This window comes from Simochromis diagramma, unplaced genomic scaffold (genome assembly GCF_900408965.1).
Source record: "Simochromis diagramma unplaced genomic scaffold, fSimDia1.1 OVJJ01000822.1, whole genome shotgun sequence".
Taxonomy (NCBI): Eukaryota; Metazoa; Chordata; class Actinopteri; order Cichliformes; family Cichlidae; genus Simochromis; species Simochromis diagramma.
In genome coordinates this window covers 8,136,323-8,148,641 of record NW_024387520.1, presented here as the reverse complement: position 1 = coordinate 8,148,641, position 12,319 = coordinate 8,136,323, and the positions used below count along the sequence as shown (strand labels likewise).

Sequence of the window (12,319 nt, the reverse complement as noted above, 5' to 3'; positions counted from 1 at the left end):
CAGTGAATTGCAGGCTATGCGATGCCTGACCGAAAAACGTGCAGGGCTCACTCACCATATCTAGTAGCTAAATGAAAAAACTACAAAAAAAGCCTACAAAATTTAAATTAATAAAAAAATTGTAAACATCTGGTATTTATTAACGTACAGCTCTGCTACGGTATTCTTAATGACAAGGAAATTACTGTAACTGCCTGCTAGGAATTTGATCAACACCCCACTAATCTAGTGAGAAACAATTACGGAAAACATGGCAGCTGACATCGTGCTGTCCCGACCAATTACACAGGCGCGCTTATACCGCCCTGCTGTGCGCTCTGATTGGCCAGAATAGACTTAAATCAATATTGCGACATAAGGGGACACTGCCACTTAATCAGCAGGCCCTTTAACCCCTCCTCCACCCTCACCACTGGGTATGTGTCGCGCCACGCCAAGGGTGGAACTGCCTCCGCGAGTTACACGCTCTCCGTCATTCTTCTTTACAAAGTATCATAAACGTCCAGGAGGATCCACCGCCACATTAATCAGGCGCATTAGGCAGCTAACGGGAGAATACTTACAGAGGACATTAAGGCTGTCTTTGGATCTAGCCCAGGAAATTAACTACTCACCAGACAGTCACAATCCAAGGCAGATATGAGCGATGGGAGTAGGGAGTATGAAGGTAGGATGAGTCTGTCTCTGGCTTGTACACAGAGCCGTTTGACAGAAGCAATTAAGCTGCTCAGACATCTCTGCATAAGATTCAGCGCTCACTTCAGTGCAAGGAAAAGGTTTGCACATAGCAAGGTTTCTAATGATTATGCTGCGTGACGATAGCAGGAGTTGCAGCAGCTCGCTCATAACACGACCTTCATGGCTAATGTGAAGATGGAAGATTATCCCTGCAATTTCATGAATGTGTGTGTTGTTGTTGTTATTTCAATGATTCTTTTATTTGTGCGAGCTGCTGAAATACCGCACATCTTTTCTGACTAGAATTCAGAGGTCAGTTCTGAAACAAGAAATTGTTTAATGCTGAGCGTGAAGACAGAGCTCCAAGTTATTAATGCTGCAAATGTTATGAATGAATTGTTATTTTGCAGCATCAGTACTTTCTTCACACAGAGGCAAGTTCTATACACTTAAAAGGCTTTTGTCAAAGTTGCCCAGGAGGAGAAAAATTAAATCTGTTACATGGATATGGATTTGTGAAGCAAACCATGGGTAACCACAGCCAGTGGAGGCAACCTGAAGAAAGAATAACTTGTTAATCAACATTACAGCAAAAGCTATCACTCCTATGGCTTTGGTTGGACTGTGCTAAGGAGGCACCTGGAAAACAAAAATACGCCTTCTAAAAGAAACGTGGCTTTCTTTGGAAGAGTGCTGGATCTGAGCCAGAGGTAACACTTATTTTGGATTGTGTGAACATGTATAAGGTGACGTAGGCAAGCTAAGTGAAAAAAAGAGGACAATGACACAAATGAGATATCAAAATTGCCTCAATCTGACAACACAGCCAATAGAAGAGCTTGCCCTCTGGCCAAAAACATGGCCAGAGGGCAAGAAAAAACATTTCCATAGATTCACACACAGTAAATGCAGCTCATATGGTGAGCTTTACATGAGCCTTACATGTAGCTGTCAACATGATAATCCAGAATAAGCACAGACATAGCCTTATTTCTTCCTACACAGAACAAATTTGTGTAAACTGCACAAATTCCCAAAGAGGTTTAAAGAAAAATCATGTAACCTGGTATTTCTTTATAATTTACTGTAATTTAGGAGGCTGGAGTAAGTGGAAGCACCATTTCATGTGATGTGATTCACTGTTCTATGTTAAAGTCACTCTGGGTTTATTTAATCCTAATCTTCCAGGTCACAACCTGTCACCTTTATGTATACGATCACAGTCTATGATTAGCAAAAAAAAACTTCCTGAGTGAGCAACAGTAAGTATGCTGCAGGTGGGGCTTTTTGTTTTTAAAGCAGAAGCATCCTTCTTCACCTAATCGTCCTCCAGAACACACTTAAGACAATTTAAGGTGATCAATTATAGTAAATGTTCTCGTCTACTATAGCTTTTAATTTTTGTTAACCTTCAAGGTGAATCGTGACAGCATTTAACAGGAAACATGACCCAGCAATGTGGTGGTTGTTTTGATATAAACTAACATCACAGCCATTTGGAAATGGAAACAGACCAAAGGCATTTTCATTGTGGGGCTTTTTGGATAGAGCCAGTAGAGGCAGAAAAAATAGTGGGACAATTAAAGGAGAGATGACATGCAGCAAAGAGCCTCAGGCAGAATCTAACCAAGACACTGCAGGAAGGGCCAAACCTTCTGTACACGGGCCTGCACACTCATCCAAATGAGCCGTGGGGGTGCTGACTGATGTGACTGTTTCTTCTTTGGGTTTGCATTGAGTCTCTTGGATCCCGTCCTTTGTTTGCATAGCAAAGCCACTTTTACACTTTTTTGTTTTTTGGTTTCATGCTGCAGGTTTAAAAGGGACCATATAAAGAAAAAGTTGTCAGTTGTCACTGCATATCAAACATGCTCTTTCATGTTGTTTTCCAGTGTTTGTTTTCATTTTCTTCAGGGTGCATGTGTGCTAAATGTACTAAACATCATTTCAACACTTTCTATAAAAAATGCACTACCTACCTAATCTTTAATATAATTACATGGGCTCATATGTGGGTTAATTATAATGGCAATTTGAGTTTCCATTGCAAATTGCATTTGATTAACTTAAATGGACTACAGACATTTTAGATTACATGTTGTTCACATTTAACAGATTTACTATTAAGCATTTAAACATATTTTGCAGGTATATCCACACATAAAGGTTATATTATAGATAACTAAAATAAAATAAAATTTGAAAACCAAAATCTTGTTAACTAATATAAAAATAAAAACTAGTCTTAAAAGTAAAGAACTACAAAAAATGATGTTGTTAAGTTGAAAACCTAACAAAAATAAAATAAAATAAAATATGCCCAAATTGTTTATTATAGCTTGCCTAATGAGACTTTGATGGATGTCTACAAGACCGGGAGTCAACTGCTTTCAACAAGTTCTGTGTTTTTATTGTTATACCTGTATAGAGTTTCCTAAATCTTGACATATGCCTTTCATACAATAATAATTAAAATAGTAAAACTAACACAGAAAATAATGAAAACTAAAGAAAACTACACTTTTTCAAACAATAAAAACCAAACTGAATCAATAAAACCCACTCTGGAAACTAAATAAAACCAAACTGAACTAAAACCGAAGAGTAGACACATACACAACATTACTTAAGAATGCAAACCCTTTACATACTAGTACTGCGCCTGTCTATATATCTGAAGTCATATTTGCACAGGGCATCACCTTGGTACTGCACTGCGCTGTAGCAGCTCATGTAAAAATAAATAAATAAAATGTCACTCTTTGAAAAACACCAACAGAAACCTATCTGAAGCATGCGATGGCATGGTGTTTATGCGAGAGCAGAGATTGCGGGAGTCTTTTCTCCCCCCCTCTTTTCAGAAGTCGATCTTACTGACCTTGACCACGTCTTCGTCTGTTGAGCGACATGTCGCCGCTTCAGAGACGTCAGTAACAGAGGCGTCGGTTCCAACAGTCACCACCTTTACAGGAACAGCCACCGTCTTTCCAGTCAATACAGCGGTGTTCAGAATCTCAGAGTCCTGAAGATATAAAAAGAAGACAGAGATCAAAGCAAAGAAACAGTTAGAAAGTAACAGCTTAGAAATGAAAGTTAATCATTTGTGGATAAACCTTCAGACTAATAACTGATGGATATCTTATCTTATCTTATCCTTTATCTTTCCCTTACCTTACCTACAATGTTTTTCATAAAAGTCAAACTTAACCTGCCAACACTAGTCAGTTCCATTATGTATAAATTGGCACTTGCTGCCCAATCACACTTAACTAGGCTCTGTGAAAGAAACAGAAGAACCAAATGCTCCAATTTGCCCCTGGACTGCAGTAGAGATCGTTCCAGTAAATGACATCAGTGATCAGACAGCCCCGGTCCTTTAAGTCCACTGGCACAGCTTCATTACTCTGAACAGAAATCTTAACCTTTCATTACAGACACACACACACACACACACACACACACACACACACACACACATGCACGCAGTCACACATACACACACCAGCATTGTCACAGAAGATAATCGGAACCAATTAAGATAAGTCTGAGTTAACTTTTTTCTCTCTGAAGTCACCAAAGCACATTGGATTGTCTCTTCTGCCTATTCAGCCCAAAGAAATTGCACTTCAATTACACAAACTGCTACAGAACCCTGAGCGCCACAGTAAATAGTCACTACTAAGGTCAAAGTGTACTTTTCAATAGTTACAGTGTAGAGCACGCATATATTGCGCCTGGTGAACTTAAGGGACTTCAGCTAATTGTAAAGCATGACAAAAGTCTCTATTTTCAAGATGTTTTCATTCTGCTAAAGAGACAGTCTCACAAAAGCTCAGATTTCCTTGATTTCAATAGGCGAGAACCCGAAGGCATCTTTTTCTGTCCCCACTGTATTGAAGCTTTGCCAGCACTGAAGATGTGTTCCTACTATTTTTTCCCCCCTTTTAACAGAGAAATCTTCCTCTTGAGTGATGCCTGTTGAATTAAACGTCTCATTTGTTTAGTGTTTTATTGCTAAACCTGACAGGCACAGACAGGACCAATCTACAGTGTCTGACTTCCTGTCCATATTCATATATATCCCACAGTCACCGGGGAAGTACACAAGAGCCGTGCACTCGCTTTCCAAAGACTTGTTTGTGAGCTTTCCAATGGAGCTCATTCAAAGAGAAAGAAAAAAAAAAGAAAAGGAGGATTAAGTTTGATTGAAAGAAAGCTCGTCGTTTGTAAGGCTGGTCATTTGTAGCATCATTCAGCTTTGGAGTGAAATGATTATTAGCTGAGCCAAGAGATACCGATGAATCACAAAAAAACCCACTTAATCTTCAAATGGCGTTTCATTACAATTTTATAGACTGTGACAGTGTTATATAGCAATATAAACCCTTCTCTTGCTGTGCCACTGACTTTGATTCAATTCGTCTTAAAACCGAGGAATGCTGTAAATTAATTCCACGTCTGCTGGGATTCCTCCATTTTCAGAGGGTCATCTATAATATATGATAGGGTAAATGGTGGGGACCTGGTGAAAGCTGGCGCTAATGTTAGATTACAGCAGCTGGATATGACCCAGCGGGCCGAGAGCTGTAGAGAGCGAAGCCTGGCAGTAATAAGCCACAGCGGGATCGCACGGTGATGCATCAGCGGTCCGCACGCTCGGACATAGACAGCGCAATTAAACACATAATAGAGACCAGTGGCGAACACAGGCCACAATGAAATATGGGCCTGTGAAACTAAAAGAAATGCACGTGTTCTTACTATAGATCAGGCTGGTCTTTGAGATGCAAGCTTTATTTTGATAGTTCTGAATGTGCCATTTATAATACCAGTGCTACTTTTAGCATGTAAAGATTTTTCTGAAGGCCTCCTCTGCGTCGTATCAGAAACAGCGGGAGAAAACAGTAGCCTTTGATAGGACCAAATACGTATTGCATTTAATGTGAAATTGGCTGAACAGGAGATAAGACACGCTATAAAATAATTGGTTTCTGTGTCGTGTCACGAAGCGAGCTTCCTTTGTACTGAATGCAGCAGATTACAACTCTAACAAATTAACACATCACGTCAAAATGCAGTATTGCCACTATGTTATCTTTTAAATTATTTACGATTTATGATCTGTTGTTACAAGAATAACAAGGCCTAAGATGAGCGGTGACAAACAATGTTTTCATCGGGAGAAATGACGAGAACGATATGCGACATACAGTAACTGCGAACGTCGGCAGCATGGCTACTGACTTATGAGCAAAACGTACAGTTAAGGATATTCTGTGTTTATATGTCATATGTCAATGTCGCCTTTAAATGGGGAGTAAGGATTATCTTTATCAGATAATATTATTTCTTTAGGCGGCCTTGCAGGGAGGAAAAAAAGATACTAGGCTTTCTTATAAAGACCCTTAACAAAACAGATCCTCATGATGACAGCCAGGCAAAGATGCTATAGCTTAGTCACACCTGAAACACCATCTCCAGTGAGCATTGATTTAGAACAGTGATGCGCAGCATGCATCTGAAAATGACACACACATTTAATAAAAACGGAGTACTTTTTATTCCTTCATGCGAAGCAGCAATAAAAATGAGAACTGGCCCGAAACTGTATTGTACCAATCGAGATGTTCTCAGGTTTGAACGGTGGTGTCCTTCACCTCTGCATGCATTATATAGATTTTTAGCCGATACCTTTAGAGACACCTCTAAGTATGTGGGTTGAATGTTAGTTTGCATCTCACCTGTTGACGCCGGTATTTGTGCTTTACTTGCGAGCCGGTCTGGCCCCTCAAGTCTAATACATGGGATTCTTTTTTGTCCAATAAGGTGCAGGAGAACTGCCTGTCTGCTTTATCAAGGATCTCTCTGTTAGCATTCAGCACGCTGCTGAGGCTGGTAATGTGCTCTGGGCCGTAATTTCTGCCCGTGTCTCACTTGGATCTGAAAATAAGTGAGATTTATGGTGTCAGCCTGAGTGACACAGGCAGCATGAGAAGCAGCAAAGCCTGTCCCGTCCCGCTGTTGCGATTAACTTCTGCTTCAGCCCGGCGTTAACACATCCATATTCTGACCCCGCCATCGGCGCTGCAGCTACAAATGAACAGGTCAAACACATTGTCGAGTTGAGGATTTTAGGGCCTGCATTATTCATAGCGCGGCAGACAGAGGGGAGTGTGGTAAATACAGTGTAAATGCTTAGCGTGTGCACCTGTTTGTGTCAACCCCCACGTCAATATGGCTGTCCTGAAGCCAGCAGGATGCCAAGATAAAACAAAAACGTAAAAAAAGAGAAAGAAAAAGACATCAGCATTGAAAAATTCTACGAGTTTTGGTTTGACTGACGACTCATCATTGGATGTGAGCCTCTTTATGATCTTTCATGTCATTTCAAGAGCAGGTGCATTAAGACAGCCGTGATGCCTGCCAATAGTCAGCTTAACTACAGTGAATGAAATATTCATAGTTGTGATAAACATTTTCATCCCTTGGTGATAAAGTATATGTACGTGTGAAGAAACTGAAATGGGACAACAGGAACGGCGAATATGCTGTAGACATTAAACGCCACTCAGACAGTGTCCTGGAGCTATTAAGCAGACTAAAAGAGACATGTCCTTTCATCAGCTTTCTCTCTCCACATTGTGCAATGCTCAATGTGGCACTTCCTCCCCTCGATTCTAGTGGGCGTTTAATTGGCTAGAAGAGAGAAACATGGAGGAGAGTGGGAATAAAGGCCTTGGTAGCGCCATGCAGAGCGATACATCACTGCATGACAGCGCATTGAAGTGGTGGGATGATTGTGAAGCCAACACAGTGCCTTTTAATGAGGGTCTCTCTCTCTCTCTTTCTTTCTCCCTTGCGTTGTTCTCTTTTCATCCCACTTTTACTTCTCCTAGTAAGAACAGGTTACTCTCCTGCCTTCATTTCCCCCTCTTCCTTGTCTCCTCCCAGCTGATGGGATAAAGGTGGCTGCGGTACGCGGCCCATCTCCGCTTGGCAGTCAACCCTCACTGCCTCCTAAAAGACATCTAACCGCCTTTCAGTAGCAGTGCCCTGTCTGGGGTACATGCCGGTCAGAGATCTGATCTGCTCATTACTGTGGGCTGTGGCTGGCAGAGAGAAGATTAACTTGATGGCTGCTTTGATACTTGATCTGTTCAGCTTAAAAGGAGATGTAATGAGGACATGGACATGGATGAACTGGCACCTCAGAATAAAATGTATTGTTAAGGGGGCCACTTTTGTAGATACCTCAGTCAATAATTAAGAGACATCAAAGAAAGGGTACCTTTTTTCCCTATTAAAGTACAGAATAAAAATAAGCCATGAAAGGTGTCAATGCGTGAAAGAGTGTATATTGGGTTTTGTGCCGTTTTTTCCCCTTTAAAATGCACCGTCACTGCCTCGGTAGCAAAAGAGGCAACTGATTAGCATCAGCTGTTTCATATGTACTTCATAATCACTGTGAACATCCATAATTAGTCAGCTGTTTCTCTAGCAGCTGCCTAGTAATATTCAAACACTTGCACAATATAGAAATTACGGTCCAGTGTTTTTAAGCTTTTAAGCTGTTTTCACGCATGAACTCTGAACTACGTCGGCAGAATCGAGTCAGGACACTGTCTGCTGTTGCTCTCTGCACAATATAGCACACAACAGTACATTCTCACTAGTGGAAATACAATACTCCATAGGCTTACCGGGGCTATTCTAACATAGATACAGCTGAAAACTGGTACCAGGGGACCTAGTAGGGTGTCTGAATGCATTTTTGCATTTTCATATGCAGCTTTGGCAAGGTAACAGCTTTATTCTGCTTATATACAGTACATCCATTCCATTTCTACCCCCTTCACAACATCACGGGAGAACTAAGATGTGCTGTATGCAGTGATTACAGCAAAAGTTTACCATTTATCAAATACCACAATGAAAACAAGTTACGTGCTTGTTGTTTTAATCATTTAAAAACTGAAAATCAGGAAAATAAGAACTTAAGTTCTGGTCTGTTGTGGCCATTTTCGAAAAATAAATAAATAATGCTACTTGTTTCCTGGGTGAGGGACCAGACAAAGAGCGATTCAGAAGACCCTTATGAAAAGAACATCGAGGGAACAGTTTACCCTGCCCGGGATAGGGTTACCGGGGCCCCGCCCTGGAGCCAGGCCCGGGGAGGGTGCCCGAGGGCGAGCGTCTGAGTTAGTGCGTGAGGTTGAGAGGTACCGGCTAGATATAGTCGGGCTAACCTCTACGCATGGCTTGGGCTCTGGAACCAGTCTCCTGGAGAGGGGCTGGACTCTGTCTCAGTCTGGAGTTGCCCCTGGTGAGAGGCGGTGGGCTGGGGTGGGTATTCTAATATCCCCTCGGCTTGCTGCCGGTACGTTGGGGTTCTTCCCGGTGGATGAGAGGGTTTGTTCCCTGCGCCTTCGGGGTCCTGACTGTGGCAGTTCGGAGTACCCAGCCTTCTTAGAGTCCTTGGGGGGGGGGGGAGGAGGTGCTCCACCTGGAGACTCTGTTGTCCTGCTGGGAGACTTCAATGCTCACGTGGGTAACGACAGCAAGACCTGGAGGGGCGTGATTGGGAGGAAGGAGGCCTCCCTGATCTGAACCCGAGTGGTGCTTTGTTATTGGACTTCTGTGCTAATCACAGTTTGGCCATAACGAACACCTTGTTCGAACATAAGAGTGTCCATAAGTGCACGTGGCACCAGGACGCTCTAGGCTGTAGGTCGATCAGAATCAGAATCAGAATACTTTATTAATCCCGAAGGAAATTAGGGTTACAGCAGGCAGCACGCTAATGGCGCATGCGCACTTACAAAGGAACCTTCTGACCAACTTTACACAAACATCATATTGGGGAGACATGCCAGAAGGTAGGCTGATAGGAAAAAAACAACGAAAATACATAACATGAGGTAAGAGGAGGAGAAAAAAAACTCTACTCAGACTGAGCTCCTAGTGGGAGAACAGTTTGATAACAGAAAAAACACCTCAGCACAAAAAGCACATGACTATCAATACACCATAGAAACACAAGACAAGCAACAGGGGCTGGTAAAGGGTAAGAGAAAGCCGGTGTAGACAGCGCATCCGGTCCTGCAGCATGTCTGCGCTGGTCCAGTCGACTGCCATCTTCCCCGGTAGGGCACAAGCATCGAAGGCGTTTGGAAAGGGAGGGGGGATGAGTGTGTGTATATCAGTGTATATGTATGATCGATTTTGTAATCGTATCACCAGACCTGCGACCATATGTTCTGGACACTCGGGTAAAGAGAGGGGCTGTGCTGTCAACTGATCACCACCTGGTGGTGAGTTGGATCAGGTGGCGGGGGAGGACGCTGGACAGACTTGGTGCACCTAAACGCGTAGTGAGGGTGTGCTGGGAACGTCTAGCAGAGGCCCCAGTCCGCGAGATCTTCAACGCACACCTCCGGCAGAGCTTCAACAGCATTCCGAGGGAGACTGGGGACATTGAGTCCGAATGGACCATGTTCAGCGTCTCCATTGCCGAAGCTGCTGCATTGAGCTGCGGCCGCAAGGTGTTTGGTGCCTGCCGTGGTGGTAATCCCCGAACCAAATGGTGGACACCAGAGGTGAAGGGAGCCCCCAGGCTGAAGAAGGAGTCCTATCGGGCTTGGTTAGCCTGTGGGACTCCGGAGGCAGCCGACAGGTATCGACAGGCCAAGCGAAATGCGGCTTGGGCAGTGGCTGAAGCAAAAACTCGGGTGTGGGAGGAGTTCGGAGAGGCCATGGAAAAAGACTTTCGGATTGCCTCGAAGAGATTCTGGCAAACCGTCAGGCGTCTCAGGAGGGGAAAGCGGTGCTCTACCTGCACTGTGTATAGTGCTGGCAGAGCGCTGCTGACGTCGACTGAGAAAATTGTCAGGCGGTGGAAGGAATACTTCGAGGACCTCCTTAATCCCACTGACACGTCTTCCGAGGAGGAAGCAGAGTCTGGGGATGAGGGGAATGACCCGCCAATTTCCGGGGGCGAGGTCACTGAGGCAGTTAAACAACTCCTTGGTGGCAGAGCCCCTGGTGTTGATGAGGTCCGCCCCGAGTTCCTGAAGGCTCTGGACGATGTAGGGCTGTCCTGGTTGACACGCCTCTGCAATGTTGCGTGGAGATCAGGGGCAGTACCCGTGGACTGGCAGACCGGCGTGGTGGTCCCCAACTTTAAGAAGGGGGACCGGAGGGTGTGTTCCAACTACAGGGGGATCACACTCCTCAGCCTCCCTGGGAAAGTCTATGCCAGGGTGCTGGAAAGGAGAGTTCGTCCGCTAGTCGAACCTCGGATACAGGAGGAACAATGCGGTTTTCGTCCTGGTCGCGGAACACTGGACCAGCTCTTTATCCTCTCGAGGATACTTGAGGGTGCATGGGAGTTTGCCCAACCAGTCTACATGTGTTTTGTGGACTTGGAGAAGGCATTCGACCGTGTCCCTCGGGGTGTCCTGTGGGAGGTGTTGCAGGAGTATGGGGTGTCTGGCCCATTGCTACGGGCCATTCGATCCCTATACAACCGTTGCAAGAGCTTGGTTCGCATTGCCGGCAATAAGTCGGACTCGTTCCCGGTGGGTGATGGGCTCCGCCAGGGCTGCCCTTTGTCTCCGGTTCTGTTCATAATTTTTATGGACAGGATTTCTAGGCGCAGCCAAGTGGCGGAGGGCTTTCGCTTTGGTGGCCTCAGAATCTCATCTCTGATTTTTGCGAATGATGTAGTTCTGTTGGCTTCATCGGGTGAGGGCCTCCAGCTCACACTGGAACGGTTCGCAGCCGAGTGTGAAGCAGTGGGAATGAGGATCAGCACCTCCAAATCTGAGGCCATGGTTCTCAGCCGGAAAAGGGTGGAGTGCCCACTCCGGGTCGGGGATGAGTTCTTGCCCCAAGTGGAGGAGTTCAAGTATCTCGGGGTCTTGTTCGCGAGTGATGGGAGAAGGGAGCCGGAGATCGACAGACGGATTGGGGCTGCAGCTGCAGTAATGCAGACGCTGCACCGGTCCGTCGTGGTGAAGAGGGAGCTGAGTGTAAAAGCGAAGCTCTCAATATACCGGTCGATCTACGTCCCTACCCTCACCTATGGCCACGAACTGTGGGTAGTGACCGAAAGAACGAGATCGCGGATACAAGCGGCAGAAATGAGCTTCCTCCAAAGGGTGGCTGGCCTCTCCCTTAGAGATAGGGTGAGAAGTTCGGCCATCCGGGAGGGGCTCAGAGTAGAGCTGCTGCTGCTCCACATCGAAAGGAGCCAGCTGAGGTGGTTCGGGCATCTGACAAGGATGCCCCCTGGGCGCCTCCTGGGTGAGGTGTTCCAGGCATGTCCCACCGGGAGGAGGCCCCGGGGCAGACCCAGGACATGCTGGAGAGATTATATCTCTCGGCTGGCCTGGGAACGCCTTGGTGTTCCTCCGGATAAGCTGGAGGAGGTGGCTGGGGAGAGGGAGGTCTGGGCCTCTTTGCTTAGGCTGCTGCCCCCGCGACCCAGCCTCAGATAAAGCGGATGAAGATGGATGGATGGATGGATACTTGTTTCCCACTATTACACTTTTTATACTGAGCTGAGCCTTTAATGGCTGCAGTTTCTTATGTTTCATATGCACTGTCAAAAAAAATAAACTGATTGTGACGATTGGCTATA

The 12,319-nt window shown here is 44.9% G+C and overlaps 1 protein-coding gene across 1 annotated transcript in view; it reads right to left on the bottom strand.

The window, feature by feature from the left end:
- The window catches only part of si:dkeyp-14d3.1 (transmembrane protein 132C), a 156,114-nt gene that overhangs the window by 23,250 nt on the left and 120,545 nt on the right, over window positions 1-12,319 (bottom strand). The window contains exon 5 of the mRNA XM_040019706.1: window positions 3,557-3,700. Within this exon, the coding sequence (XP_039875640.1) occupies window positions 3,557-3,700 (144 nt within the window). The remainder of the gene's footprint in view (window positions 1-3,556; window positions 3,701-12,319) is intronic.